The 27,649-nt window shown below is 40.1% G+C and overlaps 1 protein-coding gene across 1 annotated transcript in view; it reads right to left on the reverse strand.

The window, feature by feature from the left end:
- DYTN (dystrotelin) overlaps positions 1-27,649 on the reverse strand; it is a gene marked incomplete at its 5' end in the record, with an annotated part of 53,376 nt that overhangs the window by 15,772 nt on the left and 9,955 nt on the right. The window contains 7 exons of the mRNA XM_038585902.1: positions 4,615-4,765; positions 10,994-11,142; positions 12,859-12,970; positions 18,054-18,217; positions 18,467-18,538; positions 23,706-23,806; positions 24,313-24,398. Coding sequence (XP_038441830.1) covers positions 4,615-4,765; positions 10,994-11,142; positions 12,859-12,970; positions 18,054-18,217; positions 18,467-18,538; positions 23,706-23,806; positions 24,313-24,398 — 835 coding nt within the window. The remainder of the gene's footprint in view (positions 1-4,614; positions 4,766-10,993; positions 11,143-12,858; positions 12,971-18,053; positions 18,218-18,466; positions 18,539-23,705; positions 23,807-24,312; positions 24,399-27,649) is intronic.

Genomic DNA, 27,649 nt, shown 5'->3' on the forward strand with positions numbered 1-27,649 from the left:
CTTTTCTTCCTCTTTTATTGGAAGCAGAAGCTTGAGAAACTAAGGTGGATTGGAGCACGTGCAAGCGCCGCGTTCCTCCCGGCGCCCACCAGGGGGCGTGCGAGGTCCGCGCCCGGGCGCTGCGGGTTAGCGCGCGCTGGCTCCCGGGGTGCAGGGGTGCAGGGGTGCGCGGGGGTGCGCAGGGGTGGGGTGTTGGCAGGACCAGCTCCTCTCACGCTTCTATACCAGCACCGCTGCAGCATGAGATCTTTACTTTTCCTTGGGGGATTGAAAAGCATTACAGCTACTATTTGGAAGACCTTGCTTAGGATCAGAATGTACTGATTACCCTGATTGGGGGAAAGGCCTGCAAGTGCAGTTGCACCCCGGAGGGCAAATAAAGAACCGATGGAAAAGGTGATGAAGTATTTGCAGACCACACACACACACACACACACACACACACAAGATGGCATTTCTAATTCCTCTGATGGAAAAATTTCATTGAGTTTTTTTGTTACGTTTTTTCCTTTCCCCCCTCTCTCATCTCTTCCCTTCCAAATTCCCTAACATTTTCCTTACGTGTGGATGTGCTGGTTCTCCTGTCCCCCCTAGTTTTGAATACCATCACGTTGTGTGATACTCAGTTGCCATTGTAAGGCCCCTATGGGCAGAAGGAATCTTTATCTGTAAGTTATATGGGCACATTTTGGGGCAGAGACTTCGTATCTATGGACACTGGAGTCTTTAAAGACATCAAAGTTGAATGCAGCTCACCTTTAGGACGTAGATTTAGCAACAGTTCCCTCAAAACTGAACTTTGTCTACTAAGTGGACAATCCAGGTCAGTGGCTGCAAAGGGGTCTTATAGTGTTGGGGTGACAACTGCCCACTTTGGGAGCAATGGGTAAGAGAAAATTCATGTTGCTCAGGTATATGTAAATGAGGATAGGTTTTGTGTCTTCTTAAGGGTATTAATATTGAGGCTTCTAAAACATGCCACAGAGAACAATACAAATTACGTTACAATTATTTGTGTGTACCACTTGTACCCATTAATTCACAGGTTTTTTTTTTTTTTTTTTTTTTTTTTTTAGCTGGAGAGAATATTTACAATGAACTTTATGCTTGCAAACATCAGATTAACCTTATACATGCTACTCTTTGGGAAAAACTACATATGCAATTAATTGTCCGTGTTAGATAGGCCAAAGACTGACCAGTAGTTATATATTTTGAGAATGTAGGTTTTCTTAACAAATATTGATTTGATCCTTCAGATAGAAATGTGACTTTATTCTTTTGAGGTTAAAGTTGAGCATATTTGAGTTGAATTAGAGTAGAATGGGAAGATTTGAAAAAGAAATAAAATGACAAGTTTAAAATACCTTACTTAACCTGAAACTTTGAAATCTTGTTGAAGTAAATAATGTTCTCAAGAAAATTAAATTATCAAAGTTACCTGAAGAAAACATTGATAGACTTAATTTTGAAGAAAGAAAAATTTGTCTAAATATTATAAAGGCTTCAGTGTACTAGGGTTTTACTCTTACATTCCAGCAATTGTTAAGAAATAAATAGTTCTGGGGCTCCTGGGTGGCTCAGTCAGTTGAGTGTCCCATTCTTGATTTCAGCTCAGGTCATGATCTCAGGGTCCTGGGATCCAACCTAGCATTGGACTCTGTGATCAGCGGGGAGTCTGGTTGTGGATTTTCTCTCTCTTCCTGTCCCTTTGTTCCTCCCCTTGCTTGAACGCTCTCTCTCTCTCTTTCTATCTATCTAAAATAAGTAAATAAATCTGTTTAAAAAATAAAATAAATAATTCTTATCTTAGATAAATTGCTTCAAACATAAGATGAAAAATGACGAGCTTCTGAATTAACCACTAAAACTCAAATGCTCAGAACTGACAAAGACAGCATTGAGAAAGAGACAGAAAGAGAGACTATTTTGACTCATAAATGTTGCAATTCTAAATAAAAAATAAGTAAAACAAATTTAAGTTATATTTAAAGAATAGTCCACTATGAACAAATACAGCTTTTAGTTTCAGCAATGACAGGAATGTTTACTCTCAGGGACTACTTCTGCAATGCTTCCAATAAGAGAAAACATGGATCATTTCAAATGAGGCTAAAAAAGAGATTTAAAATAAATTCAAAATCACTTCTGATTGCCTACCTCCATAAAAAAACATAAAAGGAATAGGGAAAGAAAATGACTTCCGTCACATTAAAAGGAATTTCAATCCAACAACTAACACCATCATATTTAATGGAGAAGCATGAGAGAAATGCCCTCATGAAATCTCCCTTTAAAGTAAAAGAAATTGTTCCATCATCTCTTGCATTATTTAGTATTGTTCTGGAAGATCTGGATTCTCTCAGGAATGAAGACATGCAGTAGACATGAGAGGTTTAAATACTGGAAAGAAAGAGACCAAAATGTCTCCCCTTCCCCCAGATTGTATGATTGTTTACTTAGAAGCGAGAAATTCAAACTAAACCAGTATTTGAAATTATCAAGAGAGTTCAGAAGGGTTTCTTTTTATAAGAAAATGATTTAAAAAATCCGTAACTTTCCAGTATACCATCATCAATAATTAAGAAAAAGGTACAATGGGAAAGTTGTTTATTCAAAATAAGAACAAGAAGCATGAAAGAGCCAAGTGCCCTCAGTGAGAAACCTAGAATGATAAGAAGTAAGCTACATAACAACCATTACTGACAGACATTTGCACCACAAAATACAGTTTTAATGCAACTCAAGCCAAAAGAATAAGATTAATTTGGCATTTTAGAAATGATTTTAAAGTTCTTCTAGAAGAACAATTGTTTAACAATAGCTAACATTTAAAAAGTAAAAAATAACAATGATGCCAGCAAAGTATCAGAAGAAGAAGCCCTAGACCCTCCCATCCACTGCGCCTCCACCAGACACACCGATTAAACATCATTTCAGTTCTGCCTCTGTCTGGGGAAGTTAGGGAAAGACTGGGCTACATGTCAAAGTTCTGATTTTACTGCGGGTTGCCTGAAGAATTGGCTATTAAAGCAAAAAAGTAGGAGTAGGGGAATATCCTCACCTTCTAACATGCATCAAAATAAAAGCCAGGTAGATTTAAACCTTAAATGTCTGACAAAAGTCAAGCCATGTTGTATGAATGAATGAATGAATCAATCAATCAATCAATCAATCAATCAGTCCATGTTACGACAATATAGCTGAAGGGTCATTTGATTTTTTAATGCAGAAAATTTTCCAAGCATAAGACAGAAAGGAAAAGATTAATAATGTTTTCACAGGAATTAAAATGTCTATATAGTAAGTCACATTATACATAAGACTAAAAGGAAATAGCTATGAAGAAAGGTTTCCTACAGCTAAAGTTTTAAAAGTTCAAATACATTAATAAAACAAACTGATGCATCGGTAAAACTGGGCAAAGGACACCGGCAAAAAAGTAAATACAATTGCCTTCTAAATTAAGAAGAAAGGGACATTAAGGCAACTAAAATATATTTTGCTCATAAAAGTAACAAAATTTAAAATTTGGTGACAGTAACAAGTTATAAGTAACAGTAAGAAGCATCAAGAGAGAGAATTACTTGAATTCACTGGGAGTGCAGTTTCGTGTATCTTTTCTAAACAGTATTTTTGCAGTAAGTATGAAGAGTCTTAAAAATAATCCCACTTCTCATTCTCATAATCCCATTTTAAGAAATATACCCTACTGGGGCCGCTGGGTGGCTCAGGTCATGATCCCAGGGTCCTAGGATTGCGTCCCACGTCGGATCTGTGCTGGGCAGGGAGTCTGCTTCTCCCCCCCACCACCCCCTCGCCTCTCCCTTCCACTTAAGCCCTCTTCTCTCTCTCTCAAATAAATAAATAAAAATCTTAAAATATATATAACCTATTGAAATATTTGGGGTGCCATGTACAAAGAATAACGTACAAGGATTTCAACAGTAAACTTTTAAATTCTAGCAAAAATGGAAAATAACTCAAATATCCAACAACAGAAGAGGTGTTAGGTAAATAATGTTACATCCATTTAAATAAAAACTGCAACAATGTTTTCTGAAGAATTGTAATGGCAATGGAAAATGCTCCCAATATAACTTATTACACTGATACAGAAGTATATAAATAATACATTCCACAGTATGATGTAAACTATTTTTAAAACAGGGGAAGGAGTACACCAAAATATTAACATATTAATATTAAAATATTAATATTAGTAAAGAGTGCATTTACCACGATGGCCACTGAGTAATGTATAAAATTATTGAATCACCATATTGTACGCTATATTGCACACCCGAAACTAATATGACTCTATGTGTTAACTATACTGGAATTAAAAGAAAAAATTTAATTAAAAATACTAAAATAGTGGTTATATCACGGTTTGTAGTCATAATATTGTTTTTTGCTCTTTGCCGGCTTTTCCAAATTTTCTGTAATAAATATATAACACCTTATGATTGGAGATAAAAAGTTATTTTAAACAATATTTTCTTTGATCACATTAACATCTTGAAAATAGTCCCCACACCACACTGAATCTCACTGAATCCTTACAAACTGGTCCAGATTGACTGCACTGATTCTTTTCCCTTTTGGACTCACCTGATGTTGTGGGTTGCTGTTATCAGTTTGCTGAGCCCGAGATATCATTGGAGATACTTTTTTGGAAGCCACTGTGGCTGCTGTTTCCACTGGTCTAGTTGGACTTCCATATACTGGTTCTTCGGAGCTACTATACTGAATGGAAATCCTGCTATAAAGCAGAGTTTTATAAGAAATTGTAATAATATTTAATTATCAGGCATGATATTGAGGAAAGTCTTTTTAGAAATTGTTAAATCAGATATTCAATTCGATATTCAAAATAGCATTAAAGTAGCATGACTTCCCCTCCTCCCCCCGCCCGTGCTTTTTCCCATCCAACTACTTAGGTGATAGAGAACAATCAGCCAATGATGGAAATGGGGATTTTATTTCCTGCCCGCCTTCTTGACAATCTAGAAATGAGAATGCAAAGAAATTTAGGGATGACTGCATAATATCCCCCAGGTCATCCTGTTCAGGTCAGATACTAAGGGTTCTAAGTGCGAGTGTGTGTTTTATTGTGTCATATTGGAAAGAACGTAGAATAGAGCAGATTAGTTTAAGGTCAGGCATATTCCATTTTATAGAGTTCCACTCAGTTTCATTCCTCTATTCAAAAACTATTTTATAGCATCGCACCATCTTGAGTTATGGCAGATAAAAGATGAAAAATAAAAGCAGAGAACTCCCTGCTCACAGAGACTTCACATTTCATGAACAGATGAATATACGATCATTATTGACATAATGCGATTATCTCTGCAGAATGTGATGAGAGCACAGGGAGAGAAGGGATTGTTCCGTGGTACACCTAATTACATGTTTAAGCAGTGGGGCATGGGAAAAACCCATAACTTCTTTGTCACACAACTTTGAGTGATGACATACTCTCTTCTTACCCCATGTGAGATCATTTTGATACCTTTGGGTTGTTCCATACCACTTTCTGTATTTGATGTACAAACATCAAATATATCTTGAGTTTGTTTTTGGAAGAAAAATGGCATCAGTTTATACACACTGTTCTGCCCCTTGCTCTTTTCACTAATGCATGATGATAAATGGCCTCCAGTATAATAGATAAGTGCTTAAATTTGTTCATTTAAGTGGATATATGAAGTTCTGTTGTATGTCTGGATCATGTGTGTTCCACCATTTTTTCTGCAATTGGATCCTTAAATTCTTTCTGGTTTATTGTCCGGCCCTCCAGGGCTATAACCTGTGTTCTTATTTACTATGTTGCTTTTATTCCCATAGGATCATTCCCTTTAGTATTCAAACATGCTGCTATTTCCCCCAAATATTTCCAAAAATAGCATGTTTGAGTACTGAAGGGAATGATCCTATGGGACTACAAGCAACACTACATAGTAAATGTAGTGTTTACTATGTAAACATGTAGTGGATCACACACATGATCCAGGCATACAACAGAACATCATAAGTCCACTTAAATGAACAAATTTAAGCACCTACCTATTATACTCGAGGACATTTATCATCATGTGTTAGTGAAAAGAGCAAGGGGCAGAACAGTGTATATAAAATGATGCCATTTTTCTTCCAAAAACAAACTCAATATATATTTGATGCTTGTACATCAAATACAGAAAGTGGTATGGAACAACCCAAAGGTATCAAAATGATCTCACATGGGGTAAGAAGTAAATGTAGTGTTTATACATTACTCAGAGTGGAACACAATAACGAAACTTTCTCTTCACTTGAGGCAAACTACCACCTACACCATCCCTTTGCTCCCTCTACTGTAACAAATCCTGGAAAGAATTTTATTCGGTATCTTCAATTCCTTAGCTCCCATTCTTTCTTAAACTGCCTCCAGTCTGATTTTTCCTACTACGGCTGTCCTACACTGCTCTTTCTGAGGACAGCAATGATTCCCTCATTGCAAAATCCAAAGGCCAATTCTTACTTGCCCTCGCCCCAGCATTTGACAGACTAGACCATGCCCTGCTCCTTAAAACACTGTATTTACCTACCTTCCACAATTCCTTATTTCCTTGGTTTTCCTCCCAGATCATTCATCTTTCTCAGTCTCCCCTGCCAGCTCTTCTTCTGCTCTCTAATTTTGCAAGTGGACTGTTGTAGGGCTCAATTTGTTCTCCTTCCTTCCCTGTCTACACTCTCCTTGGTGATCTCATACAATCTCATGGCTTGAGAGCCATTGCCTAAATGAAGGTTATTTAACATATGTATTTTCTTATTAAGACACATCATAGCCTTCTTGTGCTTAGGAACAGCAGATAGCATTCAGCACAATGTTTGGGGGGGCAATTTGCAATAGTGAAATCGCCATCAAAAAGCACAAAAAAGTGAAAAGAATGTGTTTATGGTATAACAGCTGAAACAAGAAGGCAGAGTGACTCTCAGTTCAATCAGCTGTGGATCAGCCAATTCAAATTTTTTGCCATTCTGTGCATGTCTGCAAATGACTTGGAAAATATTGCAAGTATTGATTTTAGAGCTATAAATAAATTTTCATGAGTAAGTACATTCATAAATACAGAATCTATGAATAATGAGGGTCAACTATAGTAATTTTTGGAAAATGTACAATTCTTATACAAAGCCTTATCTTTGAGGAATTTGGTATATTTATCCTTTTGTTCAGGTCTTATTTTCTATACTCTTAAATATTATAATTTTTATGTGGCTTTTGTATCTTTTTTGCTAAGCTTTTTTTTTTTTTTTTTTTACCCAAGTTTCTCTTTAAAATTATATTTACAGGTACTATAAAGGGGATCTTAATAAAATTTCTAGCTGGCTGTTGCTATCATAGTGAAGAGCTATTAATTTTGCATATGTATTTTATTTCCCATCACTCAAAGCCTATTAATTCTAAGTTTTTGCTAGACTTACTAGAACTTTCTTGGTATGTATAATGATGTTGACTGCAAATGAAAGTTATTTTGTTTGTTTCACCATTTTAATTTCCTTTTTATTATATTTGCAAGAATTTCCCAAAATATTTAATAACAATGATGATATTTGGCACCTGACTTTCAGTTATGTTTTTCGTAAGTGAAAATGTTCTCAGTGTAAACCATTATATGTAAAGTGAGTAAATTCACATTATAAGGAGGAGGCTTATTTTCTAAGTTGAACGAATTCAGTGTCATCACTTGGCAAAATCATTAATCCCTTGGAAGATGGTTAATTCAAATGTGTCAACTTAATAGATATCAGCGATGTGTTTTTGCCTCTTACTACATTGTTAGACACGAATGTTCCACATTCATTTCTCCTAGATCAGCCACTAATCAGAATTTCTGAACTCGTTAATATCTAGGTGAAACTGAAAATTATTACATAAGAATTTTACTTTGGGGAACACTCTGTTGTACTCAGGTGGACAGAGTGGAACACATTGACATTTAAAAAACCTTTAGCTTTGCATAGTGCTTGCAATTTCCCTTCCTCCTCTTATCTCCACTGATACTACTCTGGGAGTAGGAAGGAGAGGTTATCTCTAGTATCGGGTGAAGAAACTGAGTCACAGAAATATGAAGTGACTTCCCCAAGACTATACCGCTGACTGAGCACAAAGCTCAATCAAACTTCACTACCTTCTCCCAACACCGTGTCATCAATCACTCTTGTGACACTTTCTCATACTCCATTCTAAAAGAATTCATGACCTAACTTATTATCCCATCAATTCCTTCATCATGCATCCATCATCGTATTATTCAGTCCATCAGCCAATCATTCAACAAACATTTATTGAGTATTTATCAAATTCAGATGTTGTTATAGATTCTGGAAACAATAAAAGGTCCTCAACCCCCCGCCGCTGAGCTTACATTATAGAAAACAAACAAAAAGTAAAAGTAAAATATATAGGGTGTCAGGTGCTGATGACATGCTCTGAAGAAAAATAAAGCAAGGGAGGATGATTGGGAGTGCTAGTGTGGGGACAGGGCCTGAAATGTTAAGTGGTCAAGAATGGCCTTATGGATGAGATGGCATTTGAGCAAAGACCTCTGTGGGCCTTTATTATTGTTATTATTTTTATTATTATTATTAATTATTATTACTTTGAGAGGAGAGAGGGAATGTGTGTGTATGCTTGTGTGTGGGGAGGCAGGGATGGGTAAAAGAAGAAGAAGGAGAGAATCTTAAGCAGGCTCCACACCAAGTGTGGAGCCCAATGCAGGGCTCGATCCCATGACCTTAAGATCATAACCTAAACTGAAACCAAGAGTCAGATGCTTAGCCAACTGAGCCACCCAGGCACCCCTCTCTGTAGGTCTTTAGGAGTGAGCCTCAAGCCATGCAGTTGGGTGGGCTAGGGTAAAGTAAAGGTTTAATTCTTCAGTGGGGAAGGATCTGGCCTAGTCTTCTGGGGTGGGGGAAAGGAGTGAAGGCTGGAGCACAGACAATGTGGGATTAGGGAGATGAAACCAGAGAGATATGCGGGGGGGCCCAAAATATGCAGAACTTTTCTAAGTCATTACAACTCTTAGTTTTTAGCTTAAAAACAATGGGAATATAATGGGGGGATTTAAGGCATGGGAGTTTGGGGGAGGTGGGCACAAGAGGAATGCCATCATATTTGTGCTTTTAAAACATCAGCCTGGCTTCAGCAGCCAAAGAAATCAAATTAAGAGCAAGTATGGATCTTTGTGTTCTAACTATGAGAATGTAGGAATTTAAATAAGATTTCAAGTGTTCAATAAATCCAGATGACTAATTGACACATTGTATTGTTCCTTTGTTAGGGAAAGAACTGTCTTCTTGAAGAAGACAGATGAATTGGTACTTGATATCTTTGTTCTTATTTTTAAATTCTTTGTACTATATTAAAGATATGCATCAAGATGATACTTGAATTTTCTTACTTTAAAGATATATTGATAACAGCCTGCGAGGTAAATGTGACACAGGCAAGACATAAAAAACATCTAATTGCAATGTCAACGTATACTTTTTCTTTTAAAGAGCTATACAAACATATTTATATTGGAAAATGACAAAATGGCCATAAAAATAGGGTCTGGGATTGAGGTTGAAATAAGCTGGTGGGTATGTGAGGAAAGATCAGAAATTACAAAAGAAATTAGTAAATGGATACCATTCTGATTTAAATTTTTGATCTCTTCTACTCTCAGTAGATAAAATGGGAGTGAATTAATAATTCTGTTTTTCTTTCCTCCCCCAAAGTTTGATGATCATAAGCCCATAGAAACACTATCTTCTTTTAGTTTCTACAATTTTAAATTTTGAAGAAGTGATTACATCAAAATTAGCATCACAAAGACTTTTTAAGAAAAGATTTTATTTTTAAATAATCTCTGCACCCAATGTGGCACTTGAACTCACAACCCCCAAGATCAAGAGTTGTATGCTCCACTGACCAAGCCAGCCAAATATCCCCATCACAAAGACTTTTTAAAGTTGTCTTCAGGGTGATGATCTTTAGGTAAGTGATGGGACCTCCTAAATCAGTGTTGGGATAACCCTCTGGAGCACAGTTTGGTATTCTGAATTTTGAGAGTTAACAAAGTTCACAATTTTTGACCCAATGATTTTATTTTAGTAAATTTATCTTAGTAAAATATTAAAACTATAGGAAGATGCTTATGTAGGGATATTGACTAAAGAATTTCAGGGGACAATTTTTTTAAATTTATTTATTTTATTTTTTTAAGATTATTTATTTATTTATTTATTCAGAGAGAGAGAGAGGCAGGCACGGAGACACAGGCAGAGGGAGAAGCAGGCTCCATGCAGGGAGCCCGATGCGGGACTCGATCCCAGGTCTCCAGGATCACACCCTGGGCTGCAGGCAGCACTAAACCGCTGCACCACCAGGGCTGCCCTCAGGGGACAAATTTTAAAAAATAACCAAAATCTTCAATGATATAAGGGATTGCTTCTATATTATGATGCTCTCTATAAGGATGAGAGTGAGGCCATTAAAAAGCATATTTTGGAGACTAATGAAATGGGAAATACTCTCCATTTAGAGGAAGAAAAGAAGAATGAAAAATTGGAACGCTGCATAGTTCCTATTTTGGTAATACTAAAATGTGACTAGCACGCATCTGTGAGTGATGGGAATCTGAGTGTTTTTCTTCTACTTTTTCAATAAGAATAAAGTATTGATTCTGAATTAGGCTTTCAAAAGCAAACCACCAAAAACTATATATTAAAAAAACCTAGGGATGTAAAGCAAAGTTATTCAAATACTTTAATATTATAAGCCTTCTGGGTCTAATGCTTTAATTGGAATAATTCTAAATGATAGGATGGGCCATTTGGAAGTATTTTTGCCTCTTGTTCTATTTTAAAATTAAAGATCATTTTTAGAAGGGAAATGCATCTTAAGCCCTCTGCCACCTGTTCGGCAGAGCTGTCACTCACAGAAACTCACCTGGCCTGTGTGTGGTTAGCCAAGTCCTTTGGAGTCACCTGGTCCAGCAGCCACTGCCTTCTTGAAGTTTCTTTTTTCCTACCACGCCCTTGGAGCAGGTTGTTTCTGAGGGTCCTGACGAGAAATTTTGTATTCTCCTTTGCTGATGTCTGCTGGAAGGGCCAACATTAAAAAGGACTCCTATCAGTCTAAATGGGGTCCTTTTCCCCCACTTGGATGGACTGGCCACCATGAAAATTTTTGGAAATATTTCACTTCACTTATATGTCCTTAGAAAAATCATCTTCCTTCCTTACTACCTGAATTTCTTCACATCCTACTTGTCCATATAGTGGACGTTTCAAATTAAATACCCCCCAGCTTACATAATAACCCTTCTTCCACGAGAGCAATCCAGTAACATGGGATTCTAAAGCTCGAAGGGCTACGGAGCAGAGCTAAGTCCAGGGCTGCTAACATTGAGGGTGGGTGCTCTTCACAATTGGCCGATCCCCTGTAGATTTAGCTCCAGAAAAAAATGCTCACGCATTTAATTCCATAGGAAACCTCAATGGATTCACAGACCGCCTGAAGTTCATCCAGCAACCCCACATTAAGAACTTCTGCTCAAAGGAACAAAGGAACCAGATGCCTTATTAAAAGATTTGCAGCAAAAAAAAAAAAAAAAAAAAAAAAAAAAAAAAAAAAAAAAAAAAAAAAAAAATTAAAGATTTGCAGCACTTGGAATCTAAAGTGTAATAACAAAGGGACCACACGGTGTCAGTCTAACATCAACGAGCCCTATTCCTCCCCAGGCTTTTAGAAATAGGGAGGGGTGGGCAACCTCTGGGTTATTTATTTAGTAGATCAGTGCCCGCTGGAATTCTTTGGCAACACTAAGCACTTGACTTTTGTAGACCACTCATGTTAAAGAGAACCAGGGAACGCTGTCCTTGGGGAGGTGAGCCAATCAACATCCCTCGCTACTGTGGTGTTTGAGGGGGATACCATCTATGGGGAAAATGATTCATAGGAACTCAGTGATGAGAAGTGAGTGTTCCTTCTGGGAAAATGAAAATGCTCTCTGCTTAAAATTGACCATCCTATTTCTCTTTTTTCTTCAAAAGCTCTGAATTCTCTTGCTGAGTATTTAGAATTTTCTTAAAAAATATTTGAAAGGCAGCTATGAAGTCTTAGTTTTATATTCTTTCAGTCAAAACTCAAAAAAGTGATCTTTCTCTTTCATTTTTCCTAAAGAAAAAATACTGGTAGTTTAGGGCTCAGGAAAAGACATGTTTAAAAGACAAAAGTGGGCAGCCCGGGTGGCTCAGAGGTTTAGCGCCACCTTTGGCCCAGGGTGTCATCCTGGAGACCCGGGATCGAGTCCCACGTCAGGCTCCCTGCATGGAGCCTGCTTCTCCCTCTGCTTGTGTCTCTGCCTCTCTCTCTCTCATGAATAAATTTAAAAAAATCTTTAAAAAAAAAAGACAAAAGTTTCTCTGACAGGTACTAGTAACTAGAAACCTGATTTCATCCTTTTTACCAAACCAAAACCTTTTCTTTGAATCTGTACCCATTTCCAGTGCTTCTCCTCTCTTATTCTTCAGATATTTTCTGCTATATCATGTGGGACCAGTGGCTTCAGATTGAACGCTGTTTGGCTTCTTCTTGTCCCAAAAGGTTTTACTAAAATCTATGATATAGAGAAAGTATACTTATATTGAGAGATATTTATTTAAGGCTGAGTTTGCCACTTCCTTAGTCTTAAATATTATCTCGAGTGAAAGGAGGAGAATCTGTGGTTTTACTGGAGGGAGAGTTTTTAAGCTGCTGTAGCTGGTACTGATTGGATTCATGAATCATTGGTACGTGGGGTTAGATGTTACCTGGACGCAGTGCTCAGTCACAGGATGGGCCTTCTGGTGAGACCTGCCGTGAAGCCCAGCGAAGAAGCACGCCTGGCAGATGTCAAAGTTGAGACACTTCAGACAACGGTATCTGCCAATTTCAATGGAAATGTGGCTAATGTCACAACTAGTACGTAAGCAAAGAACATAACATTCAGGTGGAGAATGAGCACCTCCAAACATACAAGAGACGTCTAAGCTATCAAGGAAGTGTAAAATCTCTCCCAAACTTTGTAGGGATATTAAATGACTCTGACATGTTTCTTTACTCAAAGAAATCTTTTGATAGTACTTTTTATAATATGGCATTATAGTAACATAGTTTTATCCAACAAACCATAGTACAGAAGTCTGATTCATGGCCCCACAAATATACCAAGCATTTTATATAGGTAGGGTACAGTGCACAACCCTTTGGATAGACTCCCAAGTCTGTAGCCACATTTTGTGTGGCACCACAATGCACTCAAATCTTTTGAATTTAGTTGCCAACCTAAATAAAATAAACTGGGAGATTTTTCAGTAAATTCCAACTTTTGACTTCTCTTGGAAATTCTCAAGATATGATAATACCAGACCTGCATTCCCACATGGTATTGGGGAAAATAAAACCATAGACAAAGAATTTAAAATAAACTTTTGTGATTTTCTAGAAGTCCATCTATAGGAAAGAAATGCAGTAGAGGAGAGGTAGTTCTTCCAGCCAGGGTGTGGGGGAGTGACCCCCACATCCGAGTTTCTTAATACATCCACATTGCAGTCCTTCTCATATGAACAGCTGCACTCTTAAATCTCCCTTGGTTACGGATGAGGAGGTTATCTGGAGACACCAGGGGAAGGAGGGGTGTCTCATACTACTCAGGGAAAATATGGTGATACCAGCGGAGGGCTGGGGAGACCTCATAGTTAGGATTTAATGACTTTTAATGATATTTAAGTGGAATCATACTGTTTGTCTGGTAAAGCTCAGGGATCTATACTTTTTTCCTGCTATTTTTTAAAAAAGATTTTATTCGTTTATTCATGAGAGACACAGACAGAGAGAGGCAGAGACACAGGCAGAGGGAGAAGCAGGCTCCATGCAGGGAGCCCGACGTGGGACTCAATCCCAGGACTCCAGGATCACGCCCTGGGCCAAAGGCAGGCACCGAACTGCTGAGCCATCCAGGGATCCCTTTTCCTGCTATTTTAATTCTCTTCTCCAACTGCAGTGTAGGCGGTATAAAATACTGCCTTCTTCATCAATGACAAGAATTGGTGACGGCAAAGTAGCAGCTACTCCTTCTAGACTGGAGATGACACTTCCACTCACCACTGTCCCTTCTGGGCCTACTTCCCACATACAGACCACATGCCGAGCTTCCTGTAAAGTTTTCAACCACTGCCTTGAAAGTTACAGAAAAAGAAATACAATAAGATGCCTGTGCTCTTCAAATTTCATGTCTTGCTGTGGAAAGATGACAGGGAAGCTTGTGGTACTAACTAGCAAAGTTAAGCAATATGTGATTGTGTGCCAAGTCTGAGGCATGGAAGGCAAGTACTGTAGGAAGGAGAGAGGGGGAGACCCCGGTGGGCTGCTGAAAAGTTTTCATGGAGGAAGTATGTCTTTGGGCTGGAGATCTATGAGGACGAAACCCCAGAGAGAAAGAAGAGTGAGGGAAGGAGATTGGAGCCAAGAAGGAGGGTTTGGAGCACATCAAATCTATCAGACCTGCTGATTATTCTAAAAAACAGAGGAATCAAAACTTGGAATGCTCCTGAGGCCAGATGGTAGAAGGTCTTCTGACCAAAGTTGTTTGAAGGCAGAGCAAGAGGATGCAAGTTCTTTGAGGTCAACCATCAGCTGCCCTTGTCCATTGCCATGCCTGGGCACCTCGTTCCAATGCAGGGTCTTAACAAATTGTGTCGAGTGGCTAGAATGGTAGCTAATGTTTTGGAACAGTCACTGAAGGGCAGGCAATACACATGGGTTGACACAATCCCCATGAAAGTTATTTAAGGTAAGGCCTTCTTATCATTTTTTCAGATGAAGAAACTGAATCAATCAGAGTTTAAGTAACTTGTACAAAGTTACACAACTTCTTGGTCAATGGTAAAAGTTGACTTTGACCCCAGGGATACCACCTAAGTGGAGAATCAGCTATTTTAACCGCTGGAATAGACCAACAGTGCAGGAGGCTTGAGTTGAATGCACCGTTACTGGGGACCTTGAAGTGGAAACATAAGGCCAGATGTTTGGAGGATACTTAGTACCTTGCAGGTTTTCAATGACCATTAGCTGAATGAAGTTAAATGAATGACTTAGTTTATTCACAAGGAAAATGGGACTGGTAAATCCTGCCTTCTTGGCTTTGCAAAGTTTTACAGTGTTTTGAAAATTATTCAACATGCATAATTGGGAAGACAATTGCTCTTTGCATGAAATGCATAGCAATATTTTATTTTTATTTTATTTAAAGATTTTATTTATTTATTCATAGAGACGCAGAGAGAGAGAGAGAGAGAGAGGCAGAGACACAGGCAGAGGGAGAAGCAGGCTCCATGCAGGGAGCCTGATGTGGGACTCGATCCTGGTTCTCCAGGATCACACCCCAGGCTGCAGGCAGCGCCAAACTGCTGTGCCACCAGGGCTGCCCTCATAACAATATTTTAAATAAGGATTATTTATAAGTACTGGCTACATTATCCAGCATTACCATATGGTTGCAGTTGATTCATCTAGGACAATACACTGATCCCTAACCTTGCATTAATTCCTTTATGCTCAGAAACTAGCTACAGGTAATATGAGGAAAGGTATACTGTGAATAATGAGATTGGTCTGTTGATGTCTTTACCAAGAATGAATGAAGTTGTTTTTTTTTTTTTTTTTCCCAATCTCATCTCAACTTTCCATGGTTATTACAGAGCATAAATGTGACATGTCCTGCTAAAATATAACACCGGCTTAGGAACAATCTCTGGTCTTTGTACTTTCTCTTACTTTAGAAGGTTAAGCCTTTGCCTTATTCCTGTTACCTCTAGGTCTTCAAACACTTCTGCTCTAAAATGACTTTATTAATCTCACTAAAACTTAAAGCCTTGAGGCTATTGCTGGAGTTTATGAGAGCCAAAAACACAAGTTTAAGGTTAGGACTGTAATAAATTCTAACAATTTCTAATAGACTCAGAAGGTTACAGCTAAAAGAAGCCTAACACTCCATGGGACCCAGCCTTCCTTATTTTACTTACAAAGAAACCGAGGTCCAGAGAGGTTAATGGCCTTGCGCAGGTCACCCAGCTATCCGCATATCTGAGAACCTACATTGCCTTGGAGGAAAGAGGGTTTGCTTGGAGGCATTGCTAAGAGGAAGGTGAATTTCATTCTCAGAAAGGGATGTAATCTGAAACTTAAAGAATGGCACTTCTTGCCCTTGCCTTGGTGTGACCGGAGTCATTCAAACTCTTTGAGACCCCTTTATAAAATAGGAATAGTAATATCTGTTTTATGTTATACATGATCATTTTGAAAAAACATTTCTTTTTTTTTATTTATTTATGATAGTCACAGAGAGAGAGAGAGAGAGAGAGAGAGAGAGAGAGAGAGAGAGAGACAGGCAGAGGGAGAAGCAGGCTCCATGCAACGGGAGCCTGATGTGGGATTCGATCCCGGGTCTCCAGGATCGTGCCCTGGGCCAAAGGCAGGCGCTAAACCACTGCGCCACCCAGGGATCCTGAAAAAACATTTCAACGTGAAAGTTGTGTTTTGTATGATTGCAAAGTGAATTCTGTACCTGGTCCAGTGCATGACATGTAGTAACTACTTAATGAATTACTTGTTTACTGGGTAAATGATTATAATATGCATATAACATGATAAATCATATTCATATTCCTCCACTGTCCGATATAAAAAGAGTTTATTTTTCATCATAGTGTGGAGATTTCTTTGGTTCGGTCTGTTTGGTTTCCAATGGTCCTTCTCATTTATATGTTATATTGTTTAAAGTATAGTTATTTGCAAAGAGGCTTTCATGAGTGAAATTTCACCGTGTCCTCAGAATTCTCTGCAAACCCAGTTCATTTTCTTGGTAAAATTAAAATAAGATTTTCAGCTTATTACTGGATCTAGCAGACATATTTTATATCCACAGGGAGCATGTTTACCATCTGGGCTAGTTAAGATCTGGAAGCATAGGATGTGAAGAGGAACAGAGTCCATAAGTGTTCACTCTGGCCCTTCTGGGCACCCCTTTCTTTGACTTGTTTTTAGCAACTCGGTCTACCTTCAGCCCCTACCTGCATTCATTCACCTTGATAATGGTGTCCCTGTGCTTGGCTTAGACCTGCTGGTTTCCTTCTTTCCTCCCTAAGTCTTTAATGACTGCAATTTCACTTCCTTATTGTTTTATTTATGAGAGACCAACAACACCTTTTCCTAAGATGAGGTTCTGACCATCATCCTCAGAGCTATGGAAACAGCTGAATCTCCCACCTCCAAACCCAGCTTCTGAATCTACCCTTTCCTCTGGGCAGAGTGAAGATCCAGTATGAGCTGCTCCCACAAAACCTGATTATTCGTTTGGATCCTGAGACCTTGTTCCAAGTTGTCTACACTGGGAGGCAGCATAACATCATGGTTGCAAAGCAGGGAGTCAGTGATTCAGACTGCCCGCATCTACTTGCTAACCATGTGCAAGTTATTTCGCTTCTCTTAAGCAAGTTATTTAGCTTCTCTGCAAATAATACCACCTTTTATAGAGGCTATAACAAGTCTGTAAATGAAATTATCCATGTGAATCACTCAGCCTACTACTTAACGCTAAATAAACTATTATTATTACTGCCATTCCCTTATGAATGATTCTAAAATATCTAAAAGGTCTGTTTGCAAAAACAGCAAAAACATTTTCCATGAAAATGTTGCATGAAGCAAAAACATGTTCCTCTTAGAGGCATAAAAATGTCTATTGATTAGACCACATGTCACCTGAAGAATTTAATATTCCATTAATTGTAAAAGATAAAATATAACTCATTGTCCACCAAGATCCCTCATGCAGAAAATTATTGACCCCAAAATATCAACTGAGTTCCAAGTGTGTGAGAAGGACTGAGAATCTGGAGAGATGCAGCTCCACCCCCAGATCCATTTGGAGAATGACTGTCCATGAAATATTGATGAGTGACTGTACCTCAGTCCTGTGATTGGAAAGTTCCTGCAGATTCTACACCGAACAGGGTGAGTGATCATTTCAGTGGCAGACAACCGGTAGCAGGTTGGGAGCCACAGGAGGATGGGAGGCTCAGATTGTAGCCAAGACAAGAATTTTTCTTCTTTGATTGTTGAGCTTAACACCTGAAAAACAATGGCTCACTCAGATGTGTTTTTTAGGCATGACTTTGTTCTCTAGTGTAGATGAAAATGTATTTTCATCTTCTTTTCTGGCTGTTTCTGCCAAAGAAGTTTATCACATGGAAAGTCAGAGGCAAGTCTGTATCTCAGATTAGGTTGTCTGGGATGCTGTGAAGAGTAACAGTTCCCTAATTTGAACTGGTCAGCATGTGTGTCTGCCCCAACTCCTGGGGACATTTATGTGGCACTCACCCCTTGGAAACAGCTGCGGGTAGCACTTTCCACAGAGCACAGAGCGCGACTTTCCCCCACGACAGTTGGGATCTACAAGAGGCAGGAAACCCCCTGTCAGTTGTGAGAAGCTGGAGAAATATGTGACCCCTGGAATCAGCACACCTGAGTAGTGGCACTTGCAGCCATGGAGTCACAAGTACTTGGTGTCTGAGACGGGATGAACTGCCGCCATCCAAGCAGACAAGAAATATATGGGTTTAGTGCAATGCCTGAATGGGGACAATGAACAAATGGAAAAGAAGTGGGGCTGTAAGGAAGGGGGTGGCTGAGAAGAGAGTCTAGCCATCATGGCAGTATGGGGACAGTTTCCATCGTTTCACTCCTCAAGATCCCAGCAATATTATTTTCACCTTGCTTTGCCCTCACTTGTGAACTACATATAACAATAATATTATGCTTATGTTCAGAGCACTTTTAAGAAAAACCTTTCTGAACACTTTCATATCATCTCATTTTAACAAACACCAATTTCTGAGCTGTCATCATTATCCCTGTTTAAAACAAGGGGCGCTTGAGATTTAACATTCTGCTCTGGGCAAAAATGAAAAGTAATTTAGCTGCAGAATTGAGATCTCACTTCAAGACTGCTTACTCTGTTGAGGGGGGCTCACAAAGCTTTGTCCTTTTGACGCATGTTGTAGGTATTGTGATGGCTCACGCGATGGTTTCCACCTTTCAATCACTGTCACCAAAGGAGTTTCACTCAGGGACTAAGATCCCCTTGTGACTGCCAAGATGGCCAGGAACTTGGCTCTGACATTATCTAGATGCACAGATACGTGTACCTGTCACCTCCATTTATGCCCATGTGGTCACAAGTCCTAATTTCACGTCTGATGTCTTGTACAGCACAGGCTGTCAGGAGGCATTGCCTGCAAGCTCAAAAGTAATTTCGAAGACCCCCCTGCTGAGTCCATCAACTCGAATAAACATTCTTCTAATCAGGAAAGTGGCACTTAGAACCACTTTGCTGACAATTAGCCAGGCAGGAGTCAACAAACATTTGCGTAATAGTGGCAAGACGGCTGTACTTTAAACTGATAATAACCTCGTCACCAGCTGAACATAAGTAACTACTCCCTACGTCATTTGTCCTTCGTCTGAAAAACTAATTCATTACCCATACTTTGGCCTGTGAGTGCTGATGAACTAACTGAATACTTAGTTAGAGGGTGTTCTTGAGCCCTTTGAAAGGGGGTTAACCTCATGTAAAATAAGGGAAGGGGATCAGGTGGGGTTGACTTGCTAACTCTGCAATTCTGATATTACTGGTAAGAAAACTCACTTCTGTAGTGGGTTTTAACCTCCATTTTGGCTTTAAGTATGTGCACAAAGATTTTGTGGATTAATTGCCCATTTGACTAATTTCTTGCAGGTGTGCTCTGGAAGATTGCGTGTGGCTAGATGGCATGCCAGCACAGGCAAGAAAGCTACTTGAAGTGATAATTTGGATTCTTTGGGGAGTGGTTTGAATCACACAGTGAGGCCTGGAATTTTCTATGGGAATCCATTTCTGAGTTCTTAATGGAAGTCAATGGGATGATAATTTGCTATGCAAATTTCCACCATCCTAAGAATTTTCTCAGGAGTGTACTAATGCATGGGTGGGAGACAGAGCATTTCTAGAGCTGCCATTTCAGCAGCCCATTGACCTCAGTTGAGCCTGGAACAAGGGCAGATTTGTAGGGCTTGTTGGATGGGGTGCTAGTCTGGGGCTACAGTAGTTAGTAAGCACAAGGAAAAGGAACATGCCCCCCAGACTACCCATTTTCATAATATTCACCTAAGCCCTCCAGTCTTATAAGTCTGACTGCATAAATGGGTGGACAGACTTTTCCACTCTCTCTGGCTCTCCACCTGTTTGAGTCTTAAGATGTGAGGAATGTTGGGGTAGTATCTCTGCTATGGCAGATATGCCTGAGAGTCAGCAGAAAGCTGGCAACGGGATTTATTTGCTGCCACCACCACCAGAACAGCTCTGAAGTAACTATACCTGATGTTTAACTTTCCAAATTTTTAAAAAATCATCACTCCATTTAAATAATATGAACATATTGAATGTTATTTGGGGTTTCTAGAATAAATATTAATTATTATGATCAATAAGAACATAAAATATTAAGATCAAATCAAAGACAGGTAATTTTGGACAGGTTTTTCTTTCTCTTTCTCTCTTTTAAAGATTTATTTATTTATTTATTTATTTATTTATTTATTTTGGAGAGAGAGAGAGAGCAAGTGCAGGGGGACGGGACAGAGGGAAAAGGAGAGAGTAAGAATCTCAAGCAGACTCTCTGCCGAGTGTGGAACCTGACTTGGGGTTCAATTTCATGACCCTGAGATCATGATCTGAGCTGAAATCAAGAGTCAGATGCTTAGACTGAGTTACCCAGGTGCCCCTGGATAGGTTTTTCTAAACTATACTCCGTGTCCTAGAGTTCTGATAATCTTCCTCTTTACCCACTCCTTCATGACTATCTTCAGCTCAGAATTCTTGGTCCTGAAGAGTACCAGAATATGCCACGCCCAAATGTGCCTCTTTGGCATATGGATTATTTTAAGTTAACAGCTAATGAAAACCAGCAGATGTGGGAAAATCTCAAAAAGTAGGATACAAGTTTTCCTTTTGTCAAGAAAATGTACACTTATGAGGGGAATTTACATTTTCCAAAGGTATCTCTCTCTCCCTACCAGGAAGAGGAGGACTCTTAACAACTCTTATTAATGGAGAAGGTACCAACTTAAATCCTCACAACAAACTTTACTAAACAACCCTTGTTCACCATAGTTTTCCTGGTCACCTTCTCATCACTTTCCTTCCCCATTGGGAAGTCCAGAACCCCTTTCCCTTTCTTTAGTTTAGATTGTATTTAAGCCTGAGTTTTAGTCAGCCCTTTGAGTTACTCATCATTGGGTGCTCCGATGTGTATGTGCCATCTACATGTTAATAAATTTCTGTTTGTTCTCCTCTTGTTAATCTGTCTTTCGTCAGTCCAATTGACAGGGTCCCAGCCAGAGAACCTTACAATGAGCAGAACAAAAGATTATTCTTTTCCTCCTTATAGCCTAGACCCAGGAGAAAAATGACAGAAAGTTATAGCTTCACAGCACAGAAAATCTAGTGTGGGGATTTTACTCTGAAGAACAGCAGAAGGCAGCCTGGGTGGCTCAGTGGTTTAATGCCACCTTTGGCCCCAAGCGTGATCCTGGAGACCCAGGATCAAGTCCCACATTGGTCTCCTTGCATGGAGCCTGCTTCTCCCTCTGCCTGTGTCTCTGCCTCTCTCTCTCTCTCTCTCTGTGTCTCTCACGAATTAAAAAAAAAAAATCTTAAAAAAAAAAAAAAAGAACAGCAGAGACATCTTTGAGGCAGGGGTAAAGGTATACTGGGACAGCAACCCCTTCTACATAAGACAAACTGGAGTGTGCTTCACCCATATGTAGTTCTTGCTCAGATACATAGTTTAATGGCATTGTAACATTTAAGTAATGTATTTACTTTAAGGAGGCTAAATTCAAGCATAAAAACAATATTAAATTTGTACATTCTTAAAGCATAGGAAATGATGGAAATCTTAACTATTTGAGTCTTCAGCACTGCATTTAATTTATTCGTTCATTAAGGTTTGGTCGAAGGTCTTACTACACACTTTTTAAGCCCTTGGAGACATAAACATGAGTGCAATATAGTCTTTCCCCTTGAGAAGTAGTCTAGTGTTGGGGGATCCCTGGGTGGCGCAGCGGTTTGGCGCCTGCCTTTGGCCCAGGGCGCGATCCTGGAGACCCGGGATCGAATCCCACATCGGGCTCCTGGTGCATGGGGCCTGCTTCTCCCTCTGCCTGTGTCTCTGCCTCTCTCTCTCTCACTGTGTGCCTATCATAAATAAATAAAAAAAAATTAAAAAAAAAAGTAGTCTAGTGTTGAAGGCATATATCTGATAATAATGGTAACAAAATTCAACAAGTGCTCTAACAAAGCTATGCATAAGGATTTAAAGAGCTCTTGGTGACAAGGTGACTAATAATCTGAATGACTTGAAAGATGGACAGTATTTGCCAGGTTATTGGCAGTGGTGCTGCTGATAGATGAACTGTAGGTCAGCTGCGGAGAACTTGGCACATGTTGGTCAGAGTAAAGATTTTGATATATAGGAGTGAAATTGGCATAAAAAATGCAAGGAAAAATTAAACACTATGGAATAAGCAAAAGAAACCACTAGAGAAAAAAAAAAAAAAAAGAAAGAAACCACTAGAGATCTTTTCAATGGTGATACCTGACCATATAGAGATATGCATCATTGCCATTGGCTAGGCTATTTTACAACTCTGCAAGATAATTAAAGTTAACTTGTAGAAAATGGATTGAAATGTAAATAATTCTCATCATAGACATGCAAATAAATTTCAGCCTGTTTGAGGACCCACTGCCAACTTTCCCCAAAAGTCAGTCTTTCATCCACCTTGCAAGTTCATTTTAATATTCCTTATCCAACAGTTTGCCTATTCTTTGGTTATTTCTTTCTTTCCTTTTTTTTTAAAGATTTTATTTATTTATTCATGAGAGGCACAGAGAGAGAGAGAGAGGGAGAGAGAGAGGCAGAGAGAGAAGCAGGCTACATGCAGGGAGCCTGATGTGGGACTTGATCCCGGGTCTCCAGGATCACTCCCTGGGCCAAAGGTAGGCGCTCAACTGCTGAGCCACCCAGGCATCCCTGGTTATTTCTTTCAACTCGTTGTAACACCTTACAGATACCCTCTTTCAATTAATAAATTAAATACACATTTGGACTCATGTTCATCTTATATTCCTATAAAAATTATGATTTTACCTCTTTTTGAAAAGATAAGGATTGGGTCAAATCATGAAAGCTTTTCATATGATGCTAAGGAGTTTAGATTTTGTTCTATAGACATGCATGGCCAATGATGAATTTTGGGCATGAGGCTGACACTTACATTTTGGAAAGGTCACTGACTATAGCATGGAGGCAAAGTTGGAGGGAAGAGAAGCTTGAGTTAGGAAGTGGTTGTAATAGCTCAGACCTATGCTCCCGTAACAGCAGTGGCTAGAGAGGGGAGGAATGACATGGAGAACTGTAGTAAGGGAGAAGTGACACTCTAAAAATCAGATTCTTTAATAACAAAGGTGGCTAATATAATGGAACAAATTGAAAATTCTTAAGTATTAGAGATTTACCTGCTGTAGATCTGTTAGTAGGTTTCTCAAAGTGCTTCGAGTCATGCGTGCCCCAGAATCATAACCTCCCCTGTTATTTTCTGCATAGAGCTGAAAAAGAGCTAGACATACAAAGCGGAAAAGAAATCTTTAAACCGAATACGTGTAATATGTCTTGGAAGAATATGTGCCTTGAATTCTAAACAGTTTATTTGTAGGTATGAAGGGAAAAGGAAGAGAAAGTTACATTTCTTGCTAGTATGTAGGCTTCCCAAATGAGGTGATTTGATAACTAATGAAAACCAATTCACATTTCAACCCCTTGATAATTCAGCACATCAGTGAGGAAGACCACGAGGTTGGTAAATGGCATTGTGAGGAGAGTCCCAGTCTTTAAAGGAATAATAACTACTGTGTGTCTGAATAATTCCCACACAAATAAAGAGCAAGGGTGACCAAGTTATGAATAATTCAAAAGCAGAGATCCACATTTTGAAAACTTCCGTCATGCTGAGTACATATCAAACAAGAGCCATGTGGCAGGGGAATAAGAATGAGTGAAGAAGATAGTGCATTGGAGATTTGGAGGTCACTGCACTTGATACACTCAAACTGCTCCGCGTGTTACCTCTGTATTTTGTAAGAGGGCTGTCCCCGGACAGAGCAATCAGGGCAGCAGCTGCAGGTGCAAGCTTGAGCAAACCCGTTCCTGTGCTACACGGCCACAAAACACAGAGACAAGAATAGGAAAGGCAGGGTGATTCTGGGTGAAGTGCTTTATAAAAACTATGTTAGTGAATACTTCTGACATCATTCTCCAAGGTCACGCTTTTCTTTATTATTATTGTTTTTCAAGTTCACGTTTTTCCATGGCCTGTTTTCCTATAACTAGATTTAGACAGATGACAAGTTGAATTAAAATATTTCATCATTCAGTCATTCATGTGCCCAACAAATATTTACTGGGGGCCTCCTCTGTGTTAAGCACTGCACGGCCCTAGGGAAAGAGAGACGCATCTTGTCTTCCTGGAGCAAGCAGTGTCACTTCCTGAGGATGCACACACCTGGAAACCAAAGAAAGATACAAGCACAAAAGGAAGGCAAAAAGAGCAAACATCTGTATAAAAGATCCACCAGGTCACAGGCCCTTACTTAGAGCCTAATCATCCTTTGCTCACTGGCTGGGTAGATCCAAACCCGCAAAACAATGTGTCAAAGGCAAGAGGATTGTTAGAGGCAGGCATTGATATTAGAAATGATAGTCAAAAGCTTAATATTATAGGGTTTTTTTTTGCAAAAAAAAAATGTTTTCTGTGGGGGCGAGGTGCTGGAGGACAGAAAGAGAGAGAATCTTATTACAGGCTACACGCCCCGTAATAACAACCTCATGACCTTGAGATCCTGACCTGAGCTGAAATCAAGCTTAACCGACTGAGCCCCTCAGGTACCCCTTCAAAAGTATGATGCTTAAGGAGTCTGAAATAATGAAAAAAACCTTGAGAGCATATTTATATATTATTTGTGCAATAAAAAAATAATAAACTAGAAAAGGAAACACTGTAGAAATTTGCCAGATGGCTAAACTGTGCTTGCCTCTGAGAGTCAGGATTTGGGGTGACATTTCTTCTTCTTTACTCTTTCCTGCACTTTTCAAATGTCTTGTATCTACTACGGTTTTTTAAAAACTCCATTCTAAAAGATGAAGCCTACTGAGTCAAAGCCACATTAGGTAAACAGAATGAAAAGGGGGGGAGGAGCAAGATGGCGGAGGAGTAGGGTCTCCAAATCACCTGTCTCCACCAAACTACCTAGAAAACCTTCAAATTATCCTGAAAATCTATGAATTCGGCCTGAGATTCAAAGAGAGACCAGCTGGAATGCTACAGTGAGAAGAGTTCGCGCATCTATCAAGGTAGGAAGACGGGGAAAAAGAAATAAAGGAACAAAGGCCTCCAAGGGGGAGGGGCCCCGCGAGGAGCCGGGCTGAGGCCGGGGCGAGTGTCCCCAGGACAGGAGAGCCCCGTCCCGGAGACGCAGGAGCTGCACCGACCTTCCCGGGCGGAAAGGGGCTCGCGGGGAGTTGGAGCAGGACCAGGAGGGCGGGGATGCCCTCGGGCTCCCTGGGACAGTAACAGCAACTGCGCGCCGAGGAGAGTGCGCCGAGCTCCCTAAGGGCTGCAGCGCGCACGGCGGGACCCGGCGGGACCCGGAGCAGCTGAAGGGGCTCGGGCGGCGGCTCCGCGGAGGGGGCTGCGGGGCCCTGGGAGCAGCTCGGAGGGGCTCGGGCAGAAGAAGAGGCTCCGTGCGGTGGGGGCTGCGCGGTTCCAGGAGCAGCTCGGAGGGGCTCGGGCGGCAGCTCCGCGGAGGGGGTTGCGCGGCCCGGGAGCGCGAATCCACCAGCGCAGGCTCCGGAGCACAGGGCGCCGGGACACAGCCCAGGATCCAGCCTCCCCCGGGACAGGCAGAGGCCGGGAGGGCCCAGGACAGCGAGGACGCTCCTGCCCCAGCTGAGCAGATCAGCGGCCCCGCCCCGGAGCCTCCAGGCCCTGCAGACGGAGTTCCTGCCGGAGCTGACTCCAGGTTTCCAGAGCTGCCCCGCCACTGGGGCTGTTCCTCCTGCGGCCTCACGGGGTAAACAACCCCCACCGAGCCCTGCACCAGGCAGGGGCACAGCAGCTCCCCCAACTGCTAACACCTGAAAATCAGCACAACAGGCCCCTCCCCCAGAACACCAGCTAGACTGACAACTTCCAGGAGAAGCCAAGGGACTTAAAGAACACAGAATCAGAAGATACTCCCCGGTGGTTCTTTTTTTTGTTTGTTTGTTTTTGTTTTTGTTTTTGTTTTTGTTTTTGTTTTGTTTTGCTTTTTGATTTGTTTCCTTCCCCCACCCCCTTTTTTTCTCCTTTCTTTTTCTTTCTCTTTTTCTTCTTTTTTTTTTTTTTTCTTTTTTTTTCGTTTTTTTTTTCTTTTTCTTCCCTTTTTTTTTCTCTTTCTCTTTTCTTTCCTTCTTTCTCTCCTCTCTTTTTCTCTTTTTCCCAATACAACTTGCTTTTGGCCACTCTGCACTGAGCAAAATGACTAGAAGGAAAACCTCACCTCAAAAGAAAGAATCAGAAACAGTCCTCTCTCCCACAGAGTTACAAAATCTGGATTACAATTCAATGTCAGAAAGCCAATTCAGAAGCACTATTATACAGCTACTGGTGGCTCTAGAAAAAAGTATAAAGGACTCAAGAGACTTCATGACTGCAGAATTTAGAGCTAATCAGGCAGAAATTAAAAACCAATTGAATGAGATGCAATCCAAACTAGAAGTCCTAACGACGAGGGTTAACGAGGTGGAAGAACGAGTGAGTGACCTAGAAGACAAGTTGACAGCAAAGAGGGAAACTGAGGAAAAAAGAGACAAACAATTAAAAGACCATGAAGATAGATTAAGGGAAATAAACGACAGCCTGAGGAAGAAAAACCTACGTTTAATTGGGGTTCCCGAGGGCGCCGAAAGGGACAGAGGGCCAGAATATGTATTTGAACAAATTCTAGCTGAAAACTTTCCTAATCTGGGAAGGGAAACAGGCATTCAGATCCAGGAAATAGAGAGATCCCCCCCTAAAATCAATAAAAACCGTTCAACACCTCGACATTTAATTGTGAAGCTTGCAAATTCCAAAGATAAGGAGAAGATCCTTAAAGCAGCAAGAGACAAGAAATCCCTGACTTTTATGGGGAGGAGTATTAGGGTAACAGCAGACCTCTCCACAGAGACCTGGCAGGCCAGAAAGGGCTGGCAGGATATATTCAGGGTCCTAAATGAAAAGAACATGCAACCAAGAATACTTTATCCAGCAAGGCTCTCATTCAAAATGGAAGGAGAGATAAAGAGCTTCCAAGACAGGCAGCAACTAAAAGAATATGTGACCTCCAAACCAGCTCTGCAAGAAATTTTAAGGGGGCCTCTTAAA

Source organism: Canis lupus, chromosome 37 (genome assembly GCF_011100685.1).
Source record: "Canis lupus familiaris isolate Mischka breed German Shepherd chromosome 37, alternate assembly UU_Cfam_GSD_1.0, whole genome shotgun sequence".
Taxonomy (NCBI): Eukaryota; Metazoa; Chordata; class Mammalia; order Carnivora; family Canidae; genus Canis; species Canis lupus.